Source organism: Fusarium solani (assembly GCF_023522795.1).
Source record: "Fusarium solani strain SB1 chromosome Unknown bctg00000001, whole genome shotgun sequence".
Lineage (NCBI taxonomy): Eukaryota > Fungi > Ascomycota > Sordariomycetes > Hypocreales > Nectriaceae > Fusarium > Fusarium solani.
This window is the reverse complement of record NW_027072156.1, coordinates 16,905-37,100: the sequence shown is the minus strand read 5'-3', so window position 1 is coordinate 37,100 and position 20,196 is coordinate 16,905. Positions and strand designations below refer to the sequence as shown.

Genomic DNA, 20,196 nt, shown 5'->3' with positions numbered 1-20,196 from the left:
GGTGAGGTTAAAGTGACTATACGCTTTTGGAAGTCAGTCTGTCCTAAGAACAGAGTCACTTGTCTACGAGAGGAGCCAAAGTCAAAGCATAGACTTAGAGCGGGATCGTTCCATCTTAACTTGACAAGAATAGCCATCTAACCCTGATTCTCTGCAAAGGAGTTGAGTTCTTCTATTTATCTATTTTGACTTCCTCAAGGTAACCTTCCCGCTACGTGTCCGATAAGGCTCGGAGGCGTTGGACGGCAGCGTCTTCAACTCATAGTTCACACTCCCTCTTATCTCCGGCTTCGTCCGCTTCGCTTGACGGAGTGTCGTTTTTCCATTTGCGTTTCTCGGCCCTAGCCATCCTCATGAATCTAGAAGCACCATATAGTTGTGTTATGATCCAAAGTGAAAAGATTAGGGGTGTGACAGTTCGCCATACAAGTCCCCAGCGAGCCCAAGATCGGATGAGCAGATACATTGTGGCGGCTGTCTCGACGATAGCCGCGACAACAACCCAAAGAAAACAGCCGTGGGCCATGAAAGTCAATAGACGATGATCTTGGCGTCTGACGCGCCATATTATCATCGAAACAAAGACAGGCAACTCTGCCACAACATCAAAAGAGCCTGTATCAAGCCGGCTGTCGGTCGGATTCTTCAATGCCGCCTTAGTTACAGAGATGAGATGGTGACATACCCCAAACCATGCACATGTAAAATTCCAATGTCGCATCGCGATGTTCGTGCAAGTTGGCAAAGAGAGCCAAAGCCGTCTGTGTGATGATGAGCAGCCCAAGGTGGTGTGCAATGCTAATCGGGCTGGCGAACTTGGTACGAAAACACAGCTCGAAGAGATAATACGCACTGTAGATCTCGGCAAGTAATAGCAAAATATCTCCCACCGTGACTGTAGTGCCTCGACCGGGCGGCGAGGAGAACCTGGCCCTCCCAACGAGAAAGTAAATAACGGGATAAACCCCGACGCAGAAGAGCGCGATCATGGTTATTGTGCCGACGTGGAAGTAAGTAAAGGAGCGGCGGCGCCTTTCATTCTCGCTGTTTTCCAGGGCTTGGTAGACGCTGCCGTATAGCTTTTTCAGCACCCATCGTTCTAGGTGGTTCGAAATCAGCGCCATGAGAATGGTTCCAGATGCAAGCATCACAGATCCGTAGGGCAGTAGGTCTGAAAGAAGATGGTTTTCAATGGTCGCGATTTTAGGTTCGACCTTGACCGAGGGGTTGTGCGAGGGGCGCGTCATGCTGAGGATCTTAAAGCCCACAACGTTTGTTATCGCGACAGAGTTAAGCAATGAATAACTTGAGATCTTTTGCTGTAAAAACTGGCTAGGACGTTTAATATACTGATGCTCGCGGTGATATGAAACCTCGGCAGACAGCGGAGTGGGGCCGAACTACGGGAGTGTTGAAGCAGGTGGCCACGTAATAACCGCCGAGGAAATGGGGAGTACCATAGGAACTGCTATAGGTTCCATGAACAATTCAAGGCCGGTCTTAATCCGGATTGCGACTCAAAGCAGAAACGGGCATGGAGATTGAGGAATTGGTGCTTCCATACCAGTGAGCGATCGCGGCTGTCGGCATCAGTTCCACATCAGAATGGCACAGATAGTGACAGCGTGCTGCTAACAGCAAATACTTTCGGGCAGTGTGCCGCGTAGCGTCCAAAACGTGCCGGATATCCGTGTAGACGGGGCACAATTCTATGGGCTTACGCTTTCGAATTGCTAATAGGGGGGCCATTTTGGGAGGTCAAGAACGGCTGTGTGACTTACTAGTCGTAAGATTAGAGCTCGACTCTCGTTTTGGCTCCTACGAGAGACATTTGAAGCTCGTCTTGGCATTCGTGTTAGCAAAAGCTTGGCATCAACTAAGCATGGGGCGTTGGCTCTGCCGCGGCAGCCTGAAGTGCGACATGCGACAGAGCACATGGCACTAGACCTAAAATGTTTGACGGATGGGCCATAACGTGTCCCACGGCTGCCGGGTATGGCGGCAGCCGTAATAAGAGAGTAGCTTTGCGATGGTTGCTGTCATTGGCTCGAGACGGCAGCACTGCACCCTGGGTGTGGAACATGAGTTATGGGCTTAGGCCGCGAAATATCTGCCACTCACTGGGTCTAGACTCTGCATGACTAGCTTTGTGGTGTGGCGCTGGATGATGTGCCGATCATTAGGTCAGAGCTGTGATGGAGGGATAACATGCACTTCAGATTGTGTCGTGGCTAGCATGTATGCATCCTACTGTATCCAAGAACACTTCTGCCAACCCTGGTTACATGGTTACTCTAGAAAATATCCAGACATTCATTCAAAGAATAAGCCACGAGATATAGGGACCTCTAGGCAAGTTCGCGGGAGAAAACCAAGAACAAAGATACAAGTAATATATGCCTTGCAACGGAAATAAACTAGCTGCCAAAGGCCGACAGAGGAGGCGGCAAAGGCCTAACCCTAACGCATAATAGTAAGACCCTGGACTCAGAAGGGACGTAAACGAGAGAGCAAGATTAATGGCAAGAATATCAAGGTCTCGATAATATGCAGCTTAGTTGTTCGAGGTCAGAAGCTAAGGAGCTAAGGACGAGGCGGAGATTTTAGCAAATACAACAATGCTTTCGTTAGGAATGCGTATCGAACCCAGGAAAGTATGGACATCACAGCAAGTAAAGGCCCCGTTCCGCCTCGGAGGAAGGCATGAACTGAGAGCAAGGAGGGAACTGAATGATAGAATGCGACAGGGACAGAGAAATTTAGTTCCTTTCATCTACAGACTCAAGAGACCTACGTCGGCGACTGGTCCGCGACGTAGACTCGTTTCCCTCTTCTTCCAAACAAACTCTTGCCTGAGTGTTAGGCTACGTATGCGATTGCAGCCAAATGTCAACATCTGTGGCCATCGCATATGATCACAACTAATCATCGCCTCCCAAGCTGAATTCTCCATCATACGTCGCTCATTAGAGGAAGAAGGCTATCATTCCGGCTAACCCTTAAACGGCACCAACCCGCGGCCTCGTTATTTTCCTTCTCGCGGCATCCTAATCGCAACACGAACATGTCACAGATTCCAGGGATTAGTCAGATACCATCCATAGTACTCTTTATTAAAGTATGCTCGTTTACGTATGTCTCCCCGGCCAACGTCTAATACCTCTAGGCATGACCTGCGGTGGCAGGAGTTCATATTAAGCATATTGATCACCTCTTGTAATGGTATAATCCTCTAGGTCGTCTTCTGAGACTTTATACTTCTTGTCGAACTACCATCGGTCTCTCTGAGAGCGCAGAGAAATTCTTCGGGATACTGTTGAGCTATCGTCGTCTTCCACTCTAGATTCGAGATTAGCTTTCCACCGAATGAGTTATTGACTCAAAGGATGCGTACCGTCCTGGGATGAAGTATGCTGCTAGGAAAAGTGCAAAAGAGATAAAAATGAGCGCTAAGAAGACAGGGTCCACCACTTGAGTTAAGTGGGATAGTATGTAGCATAGAGATGATCTGTAGATGTGTATGGGCCAAGAACTCCTTTCGTTGCTGCGGCCACCCCGAGTCTCAGTAGTTGTAAGCGCTTCGTCTTTCATTACCGGAACAAACGGGCTTGGGTAGGCACAGTAGACTCCTCGGGATGCCATTATTTGATCATTAGAGCCTTTTGTGTTTGGAACTATATCCCAGTTCCTTAGTCGAGGAGAAATAAATGGTTCTTGGATCTTTTCAGGGCAGACTGCATAACGATGAATACAGTACTTGAATCGGGTGTGCTGTACAGTTGGCGAGTTTGAACAAAAGACGGGACAGGCCACGCTTCCCGGGGTCAATCCAAGCAGAGGAGCAATGATCGTAGGTCTCACCTTGCTAACTGATATCGTTTTCTGCTACTTAAGCGTAGCAATATCAAGGAGGAATATTGTCGTTTTCGCCGTGCAAGATCGAGGAGGGGGAATGCAAATGGTTCTGCGATCAAAGGCTGAATGCACCACAGTCATTGACAAAGGAACTGGGGCCTTTGCGCAACTAGATTGGGCAGGTGAAGGGAAATACCGCACAAAACAACAATAGGAGTCCAATGAATTAAATTATGAAAAACTGCGAAGAACCTCAGCCCGCCTTGTGAACATGACTGAATCAGGCCTGTTTGCTCTGAAATGCAAAGGTAGACATGGTGACACCTTGATCTCAGTTCACGAATGAAAACCAGCGTCCCCAGCCCCTAACCCCCTAAAAACCGCCTTACAGGTCATCGACCAATGGGCTAGGCCCCTGAGGCATTCCGAGTCGATCTTCGAAATGCATCCTGAGGGCCTCGACCCGTCCCCTATCTGACATGAAACGCAAATACTCTGCGGAGTTGGTAGTGTTCATTCCCAGAATGCCTGGATAGCCTGCTGGCGCCGGGATATCACCTCGTGCGCTCCACTGTGACATGCCATTCTGGAATTCGTCACTAAGCAGGAAGTTGCTCAAAAGTTTAGCGCCCTCAGGGTGGGGGGCGTCCTTGAGGATAGCAACCGATCGAGGCCAGCTGACGAAGTTGCCTTGGGTGGGGAAGGAAGCATTGAGAGCTCCGGAAGATCTCAAGCCAATGGAGGCCGTGAATGTCACAGACTGCGTACTGTTTGCGTCTCTCAAAACCGCCAGGGGAGACCCTGTGCCACGAACCCAGCGCGGATTTTGAGCCACGAGGCGGTCAAACCATTCGTAGCCATATTGATGCATCCTGTAATGCGTCAACACAGGCTCAGAAACAGAAGAGGGCCTTACTTACACCAAGTCGAATATATAGGCAATAGCGTCATCGTCACTTGGGTGGGTGAGAACTAGCTTGTTCTTATATTCCGGCTTTAAAAAATCAGGCCACTCTCTGGGGGGTTTTGGAATCTTCTCAGTATTCCAAATCGTTGACCAAGCGTTGATGGCAAACCCGTAGTAAGCAGCTCGGATGTGGCGGAAGGGTGCCAGCACTTTGTAGAAGTTGACCGGTGCGTAGTGTAAAAGTGCGCCTTCTTGCTCCCAACGAGGATAGTCATGCAGGGCTTGGAGGATGATGCTATCAACCTCCATATCTCCTGAAGCAAGCTGACGATCAAGGTTGACACTGTGGTACTTGGAGCGGTTGACGGTGATGTTAAGAGTCATGCCTGGAAATCGAGTCTCGAAGGCTTGTTTCAGGCCAGCCTGTTGGAGTATTTCGTCGCCGCCATGCCAGCAGGTGACCACGCCGCCTTCTTTTAAAGCGTCCTGGTAAATTTCGTCAATGGTTCTATTTTCGTTGAGTTGAGGAGAGTTGAAGCCCAGGGCTATGTCCATGGCGGCGACAGCCTGAGCGAAGAGTCCGAGGGGGATCAAATGGGAAACACGCATCGTGGCGACTGGCTGCTATGCAGTGAAGATGGCTTTGATATCGAACGAATAGTTTACTTCAGGGCTACATGGCTTCTACTCTTTATACTTCGTGAGCCCAAGGTTGATGGTAATGCGCGTCGGGCGAGACTGGAGCTGCTGAAGCCGACTAGGCAATATTCTCCGCCACACAGTGAAGAGATCAGCCTCGGAGTTCAGCTATCAGAATAAGTTAGATCGTGTCGCAGAATCTTGGCGTGGCGTGGTCAATTACGTGTCTTCTTGCTTTCATAACCTCCCTTCACGACAGTTTCACGGGGTGACGCGGCCAAGTTATCTTGCACTAGGGTTACGGGGCGGGTTCTGAAGATTTTTAGGCTAGCTACGAAGCCTAAGTTATTACCGAAAAGCTAAAAACAAGCTTTAATTAAACTTAAAGACGTAGTATTATGGCTGCGCCGCTGTTGGTGGGGTAGAGAAATACAGGAACCTGCGCCAAATGTTACATCAGGGATAGTTTGAATTTATAATCAACAACGTTAACTGTTTCTCGTCATAGCTACCCTGATGTGTAATACTGCTTTGATTACATTAAGAACTTTAAAGCAAGTTGAAGCAGCCTCCTGTCTTCTCGCCTAGGCATCGAGTCTTCTACCTCCCTAACATAGGCATAAAAAGCTCTGGCTTCTCCATTGAGCACCAGAAATACCTTGAATACTCGGATTAGCCTCTTCTAAACATGGCGAAATCACAAATTTTTCTTTTTGTTGCCTGCGCTGCAAACGTGCTGTCGAAGCAGTGGAACAACACTGGTAAAAGATCAATTCTTCTAAAGAAATCCTTCAACCTCGAGTATCCAGAGCTAGATACGACCATGTGAGAGTCATAGAATCCTCTAATGGTTATTGCTAACTATTGATCTACGCTCAGCGGTTCAGCACTTCCAGGTTTGCAGTGTCCTAATATCATACATTATGGTGTGCTTACGCTTTCTAACATAGGACAAACTTACAACGATCTACTTAACAACCCTGCCGATATCCATAGCCAACGTGTTCATTGAATAAACGAAGCAGGTGTAGACTATATGATACTTTCATTGACATCCCCTGGAATCCAAGGTATTTCCAGCATCGAGCTCGCCAAAGAAGTTGCCACGCGTGCCAACAATGAGATTGCGGCGGCAATCTCAAACAATACGGTCAGGTTTGGAGCATTCGCAGCTTTGTCTATGCACAATGCCACGCAGGTAGCGCTCGAACTTCGTCGTTGTGTCGAGGACTTGGGTTTCCACGGCGCCCTATTGAACGATTTCCGGCAGGCCTGCGCCGACAACAGTAAGCGCTTCATCCTCACGCGAATCCATGAAGCAGGTTATCAAGACCACCGAGTGCTATAGCTGGCAACCGGGGGAGAGGGAAGAATCCAGGGCTAATTTATGAATCACAGACACACTTCATTTTTACGACTCGCCGGAATACGATCCGTTCTGGCAAATGGCCGTTGACCTGGACGTTCCTATCTACCTCCACCCGAGGCCCCCTACTGCTCTGATAAATAGGCTCGACTTTGCGCATGCGCCTTGGATACTTGGGCCTTCGCATCAATTCGCTGTTACCTTTCCAATCATGTCGCTGGCCTGTGCACAAATGGAGTATTTGAGTAAGCTCCCCTTATCGCCACAATGGAGCCCAAATTCTAACATTTCATTAGTCGGTTCCCTTCTCTGAAGGTGATTGTAGGTCACATGGGTGAACGTCTTCCCAGCGATTTCTGGCGCATTGATGTAAGTAAGTGTTCGTACTTTGTGTCTGGCTCCTATACACGCACGAATATGGGCACTGGGACGCATGCTAATATTATTGATCGACTGACCTCTGTAATAGTGCTTGCGCGCCGAGTCCCGGAAGGAATGCCAATGAAACGACCATTTTCTTCATACCGGCGTACGAATATCTGAGAGACGATGAGCGGTAACTTCTGGACTGAGTTGCTCGATTTCCATCGGAGCGTTCTTGGAGAGGATCGCATCTTATATTCTGTCGACTATCCTTTCGTAATGATGCAACAGGGTGCGGAGTGGGTTGAATCTCTTCACCAAAACCGTTCAACCAAGTTGGACTTTATTAGAAACCACACGATCAAGATCTTGAAGCTGGATGCTTGAGGGAAACTGCAAGATTCTCTTTATCATAGGATACCTGTTACCTCTAGCGATCCTGCGCGAGAAGAGAGATACCCATACCGGAGTTCTGGCTGTGAACTCGCCATCGAATATACATCGAGTTGTCACGATAAATTCTAGCTACAGCTAGTAATTATTGGGCTGCTGTGCAAACGAAGAGATAGTATAGCGCCTTGTAAGGGGGAAGATTATCAACGCAAGACCGGATTGAGCCCATACTCAGGAATATAGACTAGAAACGGGCCCCGTTTCCAAAACGCTACCAAGATGCCAAAACGCGTATCTTGCTCATAATCAAAATTCTAGCAGAGGTGAGCAGCCAACCCTCACTCTTCTCTACTCCCACGAAATCAGCATCTTTATTTATATACCTACCTACCCCACGAAGGACTTATCTCCTAAGGATCTTCGGAAGTTAGATAAGCTCGGCTTGCACTAGGTACCTATTTGCCATCCGCCCGCTCGATTTGGGGGGAGACGGATGACAGCGGGCAACTCTGTCTAGAATCCATGATATTTTGCGGCCTTGCTCGTGTGGCATGCCAGGTATCTGATGGCCGGTTGCGTAGAGAGTGATACCATTTTGTTCTGCATGTCAGCGTGGTGGGACGTCGCTAACATTGTTGAGGAGATGGGCCGAGTGGCGAGGCGCTGAATGAGGAGGCTCTGAAGACCCATAGGGAGTGGTTTTATTGGGGTTACCTCACGTGATGACCACACTACAGAATAGACTTCCCGACTCGGAGGGGTTCCTGAGGGGATTTCTTCCCTCCTGCAACCACCTCACGGGGAGTCAATTGCTCGCCTCGGCAGGTATCTCGTCATCTCACGCAGTCAAGACTCGATTTCTACCCTCCCGCCTTCCCTCTGTATATAGCACTACTACAATATATAGATACTTGCCTCCCTACAGGGGAGCGCGTATGGGCCCTCTCTGACGCTACGGTCTAACACATGTTTACGCATAAGACCGCACCGACAGGTGACCTGTTGCGGCCAAACTATACACACTCTGCCCTTCTTGATTGCGTGAAGTCACCAATAAATGCGAGCATATGTTTGTTTGTAAAGGGGACGGTAATATGGGGAATGTTTGGGCTCCGTCGTTATACCACAGGAGGTGTATGTTGGCCCGCCAAGACCAGTCAAGGTGGCTGTCGTCGGCGGCTGCGTGGTTTTCCCTCGTGACTTGCTCGTTTTCGCGCTCCTCTCCCCGCCTGCCGTCGTAAGCTGTCATTGAGCCCCGTCGTCCAACCGCGGGCCAGTATTGTGTTGATCGAACCGCCCCCCCTGGCGAGCAACCCCGCAGACTGTGGCAGCCCTCGCAAGGTGCTGACTAGGTTGGAATAGTACTTTACTGCACCTACCCAGAAGTGGATAAGTTGCCTCGCGTTGTGTCGGCCTTCAGAATAGCGAGCGTCGCCTGGAACTGGCAAAACGTGCAAGACGGGCTCTCCCCCGGGGTGATATGCAGCCGTAATTGCCAAATTTAGCAACGGATGGAAGCAAAGGGTTAAGTTTGCGAACTCGCGATCGCATCGTCTCCACAGTCTGGATTCCTCTGCCCACGTTATTCCATGTGCTTCGGAGGCACGTTATACCTCGGCTTTGGCTCTTCAGGATGCAGAGTGGTGAGCTTGATGTCAATTCCCTCGGCGATTGGCAATTGCCAGGATGGTTGTATTTATTGAACAATGCGTCGCTAATCGTTGCGATGGCATCTCATAACTACTTCACGACCCTCAGTAATAACTTCTACAGCAGAACGCAATATAACACAGCACTCCCTACCGGACTTGCTAGCCAGTCGACGCAAAACCACAATCATTATGCCCGTTATGAACCCTCGAGATTCAGTCAAGTCGACTTGGCCTCTCGGCGACAAGTCGGAATGGAATCTTAGTCAGTGGATTATCCATACACTGAACGCATACCCGATTTCGCCAGGCAAGGACGTGCCTGTTCACCCGAAAACTGATAAGCTACCCTACTTGGTCGAGTGGCAGGGCCATGTCTGGGTCCTCTTACACGCCTTTGCTCCGATCGCCATTCACCAAGCATTACTCTCATACACTGGCCAGGATAGCATCCACCCGGTTTTCATCTTCCTCCTCTACTTTTCCACGTTCAGCTGGACTGTTGTTCGCCAAGTCAAGGCCGCTCGGGCACTCGGCCATAAGTTCGGATTTCTCGACGGGGATACTCACGAACGCGATGGTATCCCTGATGTCGGTGTCGATAAGGTGATTTCCTCGCTCTGGAAGACAACCGGATCTCGAATTGTCATGGCCACCTGCATTGGCTACAATAGAAGCCAATCTCCTGCCTCCGTAATGGCAGATAAGTATTGGTGGGCTTGGCTGTGGCTCCAGATCGGTCTCTATGGCATTATTCTCGACTTTTGGTTCTACATATATCACCGCGCCATGCACGACATTGATGCCTTATGGAAATACCATCGTACTCATCACCTAACAAAACATCCCAACTCCCTCCTCGCAGCGTATGCCGACCATGAGCAAGAGTTCTTCGACATGGTCGGGATGCCGTTCTTGACCTGGGCGACGTTCCATGCTTTCGGCATTCCCTTAGGCTTCTATGAATGGTGGATCTGTCACCAATACATCGCCTTTACTGAAGTCTTCGGCCACAGTGGCCTCCGCATCTACGGCACGCCACCTTCTACTCTTACCTGGCTACTACATCTTTTTAATGTTGAGCTCGTCATTGAAGATCACGATCTTCACCATCGCAAGGGTTATAGGAAGAGCCACAACTACGGCAAGCAGACCAGGGTGTGGGATCGATTATTTGGAACGTGCCATGATCGGATTGAATCGGCGAATGACAATATCGACTGGGATAGAGGAGTGTATTTTCCCATTTTCTGAGTTGCAGACCTAGCAGTCATATATTTGCGTTGCTTAGAGAAATGCTTGGCAGCCCACGCATATATACAATGATATTGGCGATACGAAAGCTCCCATCTACGTACGACAACACTCTGGTGCTTTAATTTGAATGTTTGGTTGTGTGTAGAAGCGTGCCACACTTTGAATGATAACTGTGAATGAATGCTAACTAATGTTGTCCCAAAACGACCAATTCATATCTGCAAAGCTGAAGCCAAAGGGTTGCATATCGTCTCCATGAGGAAGGCCATGCCAAAAGTCAAATGAAGCGCCAGTTTGCCCTTCTATCCTACCTCCATGTCCAAGGTTCATGTTGCCCCTTTCGAGCTCCACAATCCACCTCGCCAGTGCGCATACAAAAACGGGCTTTTCCACCAATCTCAAACCAGGTTTCTGTTGACATTTGTACTATATTGCCACAACCAATTTGACCTCGTGCATTCCTCCAGTCATCTGAAAGGTCTGACAGATATGCTATCACACTGCACAAGTCTGCAAGTAGCGACCGTGCTATCTTTATTTTGTCTACACATCAGCGTCAGGTCTCGGGTCCGGGTTAGCCCCTCTGCGGCAAGGTCTTAGTGAAGTTTTTCTCAGTTTTAGAAATCTGCTCTAGAAAGTCCTAGAAAAATCAGCGCCGCGATGCATAGGGCCTGCCCTATACCACTAGATAGCCCTCTCTCTAAGCTTTATAGTAATATATTTTATTATTATTTTAAGGCTAAGGCTAGCTCATCACAAGCCGCGGAAGGCTAATTAATAATGGGGATATAATACTAGCTCTATACTTTTCTTATTATTTTCTATTATAAGCTAATTAGAGCCCTTAAGTAGCCCTACTAATATTACACCCCCCTTATTAATATTATAACTCCCTTATTATCTCTTAATTTTATTTTTATTTTTAAAATCCCTTAAAGATTTTTTTTATTTTTTTAATAATATTTAAAAAAATATATATATTTAAAAAATCTATATTTTATTTATTCTTATAGCTCCTTCTCTTATTACTTAGTAAGCCTAAGTATAAGATTAAGTATATAAGTATTACTAAAGAGTTATAAAGGCCTTATTATATATTATAATTAAGGGTTAGCTAACTTAAGGTTTTTTTATATAAGGATTTAGCGCGGCGCTAATAGCTGACTTATAAAACTTAGGTTTTATATCTTATTAATCCTAGGTTACTTATAAAATTTAATTTTTATTATTATAAGAGCTTTAAAATTAATAAATTAATAAAAAAATATTTAATTAAGTTATTTTAATTAATATAATATCTAAAATATATATTATTTTTAATATATTAACTTAACCCTTAGACTTAAAGTTATTTTAAGATAATTTACTTTTATTTAAGTTATATCTTATTTATCTTAGCCTTTTAAAATTAATTATTAATTATATTATATTTAATTATTATTAATATTACTATTAAAATTACTATTATTTATATATTTATATAAGCTAAGATATATATATTATATATTTAACTAAATAGGTTTAATTAATTAAACCTATAGACTTCTATCTGGCGCTAAGTTTAGCGCTAAGCCCTAGCGCTAATACTTTTTAGGTTTATAAAACTCTAATGCTAACTCTAAGAATTAATCCCTCTAGAACCTATAATATTAATAACCTTTATTTCTTAATATAATTACGCCTATAGCTATATAGCTAGATCTTAGCTAGCTATAAGACTTTTTTAATTTTCTTATTTAGTATTATAAAAGGTATTAATACTAATAATAACAGTTATAAGTTATGCCTTATATAAGTATATATTATTATTATTTCTTAAGTTATTAAGAAAACTAATTTCTTTTTAGGCGAAATACTTATATTTCTTTAGCTTTCTTTTAAGGGCCTTTAATAAAAAAAGCTTTTTTTTAATAAAAATAAATTAATTATTTATATTATAACTAGGTAAAAAGAGGCTAAATAAAAAAAAAAAAGGTTATAGCTAAAGATTATAAGTTTAACTTAAACCTTTTATTTAATAGGCTATATATTTATCGTAATGCTTTAAATAGCTTTATATAATATTATCTCTTATAGCTTATTATAAGTACTTTTTATGCCCCTATAAAGCTTATAAACCTCTTTAGTAAGGTTATCTTAATTATATAAGAAGGTATATTAATTAGTATTAATTACGCTGCTTTAATCTATTAGTTAAAGGTCTTTATAGAAAGTAATTATTATAATCTTATTAGTATATTATTAATTAGTTAATTAGTTATAAATTAGTTAATTAGTTAGTTATAATTATTATTAGTTATAATTAAACCTTTTCTTATAAGGATAATAAAAGTAATTTTAATCTCTTTAAGTAGTTAAGAATTATAAAGATAATTAAAAGGTTAATATTAGAGGGGAGCTATTACGCGAAGGGGTTAGATTTTAATTACTTAAGCTAGTTAAGATATAAGCTATTTATTATAAATAGAGCTAGTTTTAGCATGTTATTAAAGATATTAATAATTATATAAATAAATCTTATTAATTTAAGCCTATTAAGACCTTAGGCTTTAGGTATAGAGCCTTTATTATTAAAATTACTAAGATATTAATTAAGATATTTTTGTTAATAAGTCGGGCTTATCCTTGAACCTGTGTGTATTGCTTGTGTTGTCATTCTTGAGGGAATCCTCTCTTTCCCTTTTGGGCCACGACGTGGCCTTCCTAATTGGGCCTAGTGTGCCGACGATCCGGAGATCACCCGGCCCGACATTGAAGGCACGTGACCACCCTCAGAGCTATTGTACAGGGCCCAATCCAACAATTTTAATCCTTATTTTAAGTAGCATAAAGTAATAAAATAATATTATATTTAAAATTAAAAATATAACCTTAAAATTAAAATTTATGTAATTTTTTAAAATTATTATTATTTAATTTATAATTTTATTATTATAAAAAAAATTTTGTATTTACTTAAAAAAAGTATTTTATTTATATTTTTATTTTTATTTATTTATCTAACTTATAAAGTTATTATCCTTAGGGGTTATATTTAATAATACTTAAAATAGCTTTTTTATAATCTTATATTAATAAAGATTTAATTAGTTAGTTAATATATAATATAGCCTGTTATAATGCGTAGCCCTTTATATGAGCTAGCCTTATAAGTAGTATAAGGCAGAGTAACCGCAACGGGTAATTGCGATTACTTATAGATCTTTTTAGCTTAACGGTTAATTAGGTCTGTTATATTAAAGTAAGCCTCTACTTTATTATATAATAAATATAACTATTTAATTATATAAAAAATATTAAGAGCTTTAATTAATTCTCTTATTTTATTTTTATTATAACTATAATATAATATAAGCAAAGAAGCATAATAAAATAATTACTAAGATAAGACTAAAAGCAAAGATATTTAGTCTTATAACCTAGGACTAATAAGACTAAAGCTTAGTCCTTAAGGCCTTACCCTAGATTAATTATCTTAGGGTTTAGTCCTAATAAAAGCCTTATATATAAAATATATATTTATTTATACTTTTTTATATACGAGCTGGTGCTATTAATATTGTGCCACATTCCGGATATCAGACTGGATGGTGGACAATGCCACGAGGCAGAAAGAAATACCAACTAGGTGACGATAGCGGTTTTACTACGCTCAGGACATACAACCAGGCCATCTATATCATCCCCAGTATGAACACGACAATTGCCCTGCAGTCCAGCTATCCAGTCCACTATCCCGACCTTTTCTAGTTTAGCCAGCAATTTACCACAGCGGCAAGCCTTGCTTTAAAGAAGAAGCATAAGTGCTAAACATACATTCATAGCCACTTAAAGGAGGACCTTAGGATAAGGTAACCCACGGGAGGAAATATCAAATAGTTATTTGCAAAATACCTAACCACCGCTTCGTGGCTAGCTATTATTTATAACAATCTAATCCTAATTACCCTGGGGGCAGAAATTAAGTTTTTACAACGACTAATCCAAACGTAATGTTCATAGAGAGATAGCGAGGGACGAGATATATTGTCAAAAGTTGCATTGAAAAAGATTCCATCGCATTCATAGTGTCATAGCGCATGGTTGGTATTGCGTACGAAGATTTATAGGGTTCCTCAGAGATCGCCACTAGGCGGATAGCTAACTATGCAACATATCCAGCTCAACGAATAATGGCCGGTTAAGCCCGTATATTAACTTGCTGCTACATAAATATTACTCTGTTGTACGTCGCAACATTACCGACCTGGCCCGTTAACGCTACCTAATCCCTCGGATTTCGCTTATATTATATTCAAAATGGACATCTCCGTCCGGGATTCCTGGGACCACCTTTCCGTCGCCCATTGTAGATATTGAAGAAAGCCTGTAATTATTGTTCGTTGAAGGTGCGGGGGGTGGGGCACAGTTAGAGGTTTCGGCGTGGCGGAACTAGTGGAAGGTGAAATCGTGATGCCAAGGCAGCCCTTTTCAACGATGCTATCGAGCTGAACCGTCAAGCCCAGCACAACGGCCCGAGATATGCTCCTCTGTTTTGAAACCAATACGGTGATGATAGGAAGAACTTCGACCATGCTGCGATAACAGAACCTGCAGAAGTGGGAGAGGAATGAGTGGCGAAGAGTAGAAAGAATCGCAGTGGCGGAACGGGGAAGGAGATGCTTCAGAAGGGTTGGAATTACAAGATAGATCCGACAGTGAGATGGGAAACCTGAAGGATGCTCTCCTCAAATACGGTATCACGATCAAGTAGAAACAGCAGATATCAGTAGGGGCACTATATCCTTAACCAATTACATTTCTCTAAAGAGGAGCGGCTGTTAGTAGGGAACGCGAAATGGGTCGTGTCCACTTTGATCGAGCCAACGCCCTGGAACCAACACAATACCGAATGAAGCCTAAAGCCTACGCCATACTACGCTTACCACATAGTCTAAAAAGGATAAGTCATTTTGGCTGTTTCCGGCGGTATAGCCACTCACTTACAGATGAGGCACCGCGACAGGACACCAACGGAACGACATAGAGTGCCAGAGATTGCGAGTATACCGCAAGTGGGAACGATCTAGGTCAGCCCTCTCCCACCTGACTTAAGCATGGACAAGAATAATCATAGTGGTGATTTGTATTTGTATTTGTTTTAAGTGATCGTTACCACTAGTCGTCCCGTAAATGCGTGGGCCGCTGCTTTCTCCGGGATGTCTTCACCTTCCTCCAGTGGTAGTAGAGTCAGATGGCTGACGATTCTCATCTGGCATAATCCCTAGCTCAGATGCCTTATAATAACGCCAGACATAACACACTAGGACTCGTGGAATATGCCCCGTCTGGATGAGCTTTCAGCCGTTGACCTAGTACTCGTCGGATCACGTTGAATCAGGTTGGATTCTTGCCATGACTGATTCTATCGTCGGCCACGCCACGGTACTTACCAATAGACCAAGTTTGAGAGCATTGCTGAGACGTACAGGTCCATATGCCGGAAAGGAACTAAGGCAGAGGCTAGAGGGGAGACTGTTCACTCCCTACCAAGAACTCGCTTGGGATATCATTTTCAAAGCTGGAGGGGACATTTACACATCAGTTCTGGCTGCTGAAGAGACATAGGTGAAGAAAAAAGGGTGGTTACCCATGCCAGCTCATACTTTCATCAATCTAGCGACAATTAACGTTCCTATTCTCACAATTGGCTTCCTCGAGTTCATGCGCCGTCTTCCGAACAAACGACAGGGCATATTCAACATGAAGGCCATGACTCCACTGCTCTATCCTGTGTTGTCGGGATAGGGCCAATCCTAGTGATATTTGATATTTCCACTTCGTTCAATAGCTTCGATTTTGCTGTCGCGGTGTTTGCTCTTGGATTAACTACGAGACGAAGTAAATTTTGATATCTAGCTTGCTCTCTGATAACTGGGATAGGGAACTAGTAGATTATGCCCTTAAGGCTGACTATCTACAACTTTCCTCTAATGTATATCTATATGTTAAACATGAAGGGACCGTAACTCATGCAAGCATGAAAAATCAGAAACCAAGACTGAACATCAATCCAGAAAGTCATGTAGCAGACAATAAGAGACAAATGTTGGATTGGTCAAGAGATGATTGAAACCGCGTCGCGGAACCGAACATAACTATCGACCAGCCTCTGAGGCGATCTAGGGGGTGTAGAGGCGGATGGGAACGCAGTAGGGGGAGCTGTTCTCCTTGTTGAAGGCGCAAGTTGTCTCAGGAGGACAAGCACCGGCGACCTAGGCTGTCAGTGTCTACAGCGAATGTTGCAAGTGGAGGACTTACGACCCAGGTGCGGTCGACGTTGCAGACTTGCCAGCCGGTGGCGTCGGGAGTGCACGAGTAGGTTCCAGGAGTGCAGCCCTTGGGAGTGGGGGTGGCGGCTCCTAGGGTAGCGAGGGCGGCGACAAAGACGGCAGTGAGCTTCATCATCATGATTGCAGAGTTGGAAAGTAGAGTTGAAAGTGGGAAGCGAGTGTTTGTAGCGGGAGTGAGAGTCTGTAGTGGGAGGCTTTGTTTGCTGAGTTGTGATGATGATGATGGAGAGATGGTTCCGGGGAACGAAGAGGTGATTATGTACTTCATGTCAAATCTTAGCTGTTTAGTTTGTTGTTACCGAGATGGCTTCTATCCATCTGGCCTATGTTACAACACGAGCTTACGTTGGGTGGGGTGGAGGCGACACCCTCCATCGGGACTCGGCCTTGCCTTGACGACGTTCTCTCATATTGGCAAAGGCCGGAGAGATAGCTAGCCCCAAAACCCAGTGCAGATGTTGAGTGCCTTTGGTATAATGACTCTCGGAGGTCATGACATGAGGGGTGATCAACAGGAGTTAGCCTGCTACAAATGTTGCAATGTACACAGTGAACTCGCAGTAGCATCATGATCTTGGCTGATGATAGCTAGCTTCGTATGCGTCCTTTAGCGGCTGTCGGCAGCTAGTTCACATACCTCAGTCTCTGGCACCCAGAAATAACAACATGACCTTTCAAACATGGGCCCGGGCCTCAATGGCAACGTTACGGAAGAACCAGAGTCCCAGGGGGCCATCAAACTCAATTCACTCATCACTCTGGCTGACGAGAGCATCACTAGTGAATCGTGCAAGTGTACACGTCTCATCCAATGAACGGTGCCACATGCTTGGACACTAGCGATAACTCAATTGGAATTGGGTTGGTCGCCAGCCAGGGCTGTACTAGCAGAACTCAACACGACGCCACGAACACAGTACCAGGGCATCCAACAGCCGCTTTGTCAACTGTAACTGGCTCTGTCGGCTTGGGAATCATAGTAATTCGACGTATGCGTGCCATCTTGCACGCAGTACTGAATGTACAAGTAGTGTAACTGCCTGTCCTAACAACACTTCGCAACGGCGGCGAATTTTTGCAAAGGTTATTCACAGACGTCAAAACTGAACGACCTAAAAATAGGTTTCACTGTCCACACCCTTGTTAGCACTGGTGCAGTACTGTACCCCGCAACAACACCACACCCACGGTTATGGCAGAGCCGCTTCTTCGACTGTGGCTTGCAAGCCCCCTTCGTAATGCCCAAAGATCCAGCGTTTGGGGCCGGGTAAGCCGACCGGGTCTCTGTTGTCTGACAGGTTTTGTCTTGGCGATTCTTGCGCCTTTGACAGAGGCCATGAAAGGTACGGCAATGCCAGTGATTTATTGTTTCTAGATATTGGTACTATCATGTGCATGTTGATAAATCCTATCGTGAGCCTGATGGGGTAGCATCGCAGCTGATTATGAATCCATGTCGATATGGTTTATCCGATCTAATGCTTCCCCCTTGGGACGTTGTACGACAAGCCTAGACATCATGGGGACTCAATGCATAGATCTTCATTCGCTAGTTGGGAGTGGAAGAGGCGCATAATATCACCATCTTATTCCCAGAATTCTCGGCACCGTTGGCAGGCCTTCTAGTGTCCTGTCATTCTAGACCCTGTCCCGGTTTAATGGATCCCGAGCTCATCCCATGTCATCGGCTTCTCCCGTGCCTGGCTCCACACCTCCGTTTCGCCAAACTTGTGATGCATTCTCCCCTGGAGGCGGGAACTCCGACGCATCCATCTCGTCTGAAAGCCAACGGTCGTGGCGGCTTACGAGAGATTTGGAAGCCGTTCATTGTCGATATGCCTGAATTTTGAGAGGTGAGACCCGGTCGGTCCGTTTCTTCTAATATTCTTGGTTTAAAGTTTCGATTGACCAGAGAAGCGCCGTTGAACTGGCTACTGTGAGCCTCGAGAGCAAGGGTGATAAAAGCTCCTATCCTTGCGGACAACAATGAGAAAACTTATAATAGATCAAGCTAAGGAAAGATTGCGCAACACGTATCTCGGCGAGAATTAAGTGTAGTAGGGTTAACCTCCGCTATGCTGCAACAATGCTACTGCCACGGGACTTTGCTGAGTCCCGGTCTGACTTGGGCTTTAAAGGGAATATTCGCTATTATGGAAATGTGTCTATAGGAATATTAAACGCTCGTTAGCATATTAGATGAAAAGACTTAAAGCCCTACTATGTATAATAATCAGGGGTTAGCTAGCCTAAAGGTTTTTTATATAGAGATTTAGCGCGGCGCTAATAGCTTACCTATAGAGCCTAGGTTTTATATCTTATTAATTCTATTATTTATAAAAACTATTAGTTAAGCTATTAATAGTTTTTTTCTATAAGAGAATTTTTTTATATTAGTAAACTATAAGGTAATTAATAGTTTTCTTTTATTAATTGATTAATAGTTTCTAGAAAATAAGGTTTTAAGATAGCTAGAGCTTTAAAAATAAAATATATATTAAAACTAATTATTATAATTATATTTTTATTTTTATTTTATTTATATATATATTTTTTTAATTTCTTAAAATTATTTTATAATAATTATATAAGTCTTAAAAGAAATAAACTAGTTATATTAGTTTATATTTATAAAAGAGATATTAATATTATCTTAAGTAAGGTATAAGTTATATTTAGTAATATACTTAAAGGTATTAAGGATAACTAAGTTATATTAATAACTAAGGTAGCTAATATATAAAAAGTATTAATATATATATTATATATATTAAAGTTATTATTAAGGGATTATAATATAAGTTATAATTTAAATAACTAGATTATAATTAGAAATAATAATTCTTAAGGAGAGATTATAATTTAAAGTATAATTTAATTATAATTAAATAATATAATAAAGCCCTATTATATAATAAGATACCTTATTAAGTTATAATAAAATACTTTTTTTTATTAGTCTTATTTTTATAACTATATTTACAGCCCTAGTAATTTTTCCTATAAGTAAATAACTTAATCTTATAATTTTATTTTATTAAATTAAACCCTATATAATAACTTAAAGAGTAGATATATGCCTTTAATATTAAGCTAAGTAATCTCTAAATTATTAATATATTAAGCCTAATTAAAAAAGCTATATTATAGCCTAAAAGGAAAAAAAGAGATTTCTATAAGAATAATAATATAAGTAATATATATAAGTTTAATAATAAGCTTAATTTATTAATTAGTAAAAGTCTTATATATAAATTAATAATTATTAGTTAAAATATTAAATAAAAAAGTATTTATTAATTACTCTTTAAATAATAATAATAAATATAAATATAAAACTAATTTTTAATAATAATTAAATTACTTAATTTAATATCTTTTAAATAAAAATAAAAAACTAAGATCTATAAGTCTATATTAATCTATTAGCTAAGA

At 42.9% G+C, this 20,196-nt stretch overlaps 5 protein-coding genes across 5 annotated transcripts; 2 read left to right on the top strand and 3 right to left on the bottom strand.

The window, feature by feature from the left end:
* Window positions 1-259: 259 nt before the first annotated feature.
* MRS44_002068 (uncharacterized protein) lies at window positions 260-1,749 on the bottom strand (the record flags this gene model as incomplete). The annotated part of the gene is made up of 4 exons (XM_046271545.2): window positions 260-615; window positions 686-1,400; window positions 1,565-1,580; window positions 1,637-1,749. The coding sequence occupies 4 exons, from the start codon at window positions 1,747-1,749 to the stop codon at window positions 260-262; spliced, it is 1,200 nt and encodes a 399-aa protein (XP_046126626.2).
* A 2,491-nt stretch (window positions 1,750-4,240) lies between these two features.
* On the bottom strand, window positions 4,241-5,371 carry MRS44_002067 (uncharacterized protein; the record flags this gene model as incomplete). Its single annotated transcript, XM_046271527.1, has 2 exons — window positions 4,241-4,727; window positions 4,776-5,371. 2 exons carry the CDS (start codon window positions 5,369-5,371, stop codon window positions 4,241-4,243), a joined length of 1,083 nt encoding a protein of 360 aa, XP_046126625.1.
* A 1,066-nt stretch (window positions 5,372-6,437) lies between these two features.
* On the top strand, window positions 6,438-7,272 carry MRS44_002066 (uncharacterized protein; the record flags this gene model as incomplete). The annotated part of the gene is made up of 4 exons (XM_065622671.1): window positions 6,438-6,687; window positions 6,800-7,004; window positions 7,064-7,136; window positions 7,237-7,272. 4 exons carry the CDS (start codon window positions 6,438-6,440, stop codon window positions 7,270-7,272), a joined length of 564 nt encoding a protein of 187 aa, XP_065478743.1.
* A 2,101-nt stretch (window positions 7,273-9,373) lies between these two features.
* Window positions 9,374-10,426, top strand: MRS44_002065 (uncharacterized protein; the record flags this gene model as incomplete). Its single annotated transcript, XM_046279677.2, has 1 exon — window positions 9,374-10,426. One exon carries the CDS (start codon window positions 9,374-9,376, stop codon window positions 10,424-10,426), a length of 1,053 nt encoding a protein of 350 aa, XP_046126623.2.
* Window positions 10,427-16,590: 6,164 nt separating this feature from the next.
* MRS44_002064 (uncharacterized protein) lies at window positions 16,591-16,879 on the bottom strand (the record flags this gene model as incomplete). Its single annotated transcript, XM_046278927.1, has 2 exons — window positions 16,591-16,683; window positions 16,730-16,879. 2 exons carry the CDS (start codon window positions 16,877-16,879, stop codon window positions 16,591-16,593), a joined length of 243 nt encoding a protein of 80 aa, XP_046126622.1.
* Window positions 16,880-20,196: the final 3,317 nt, after the last annotated feature.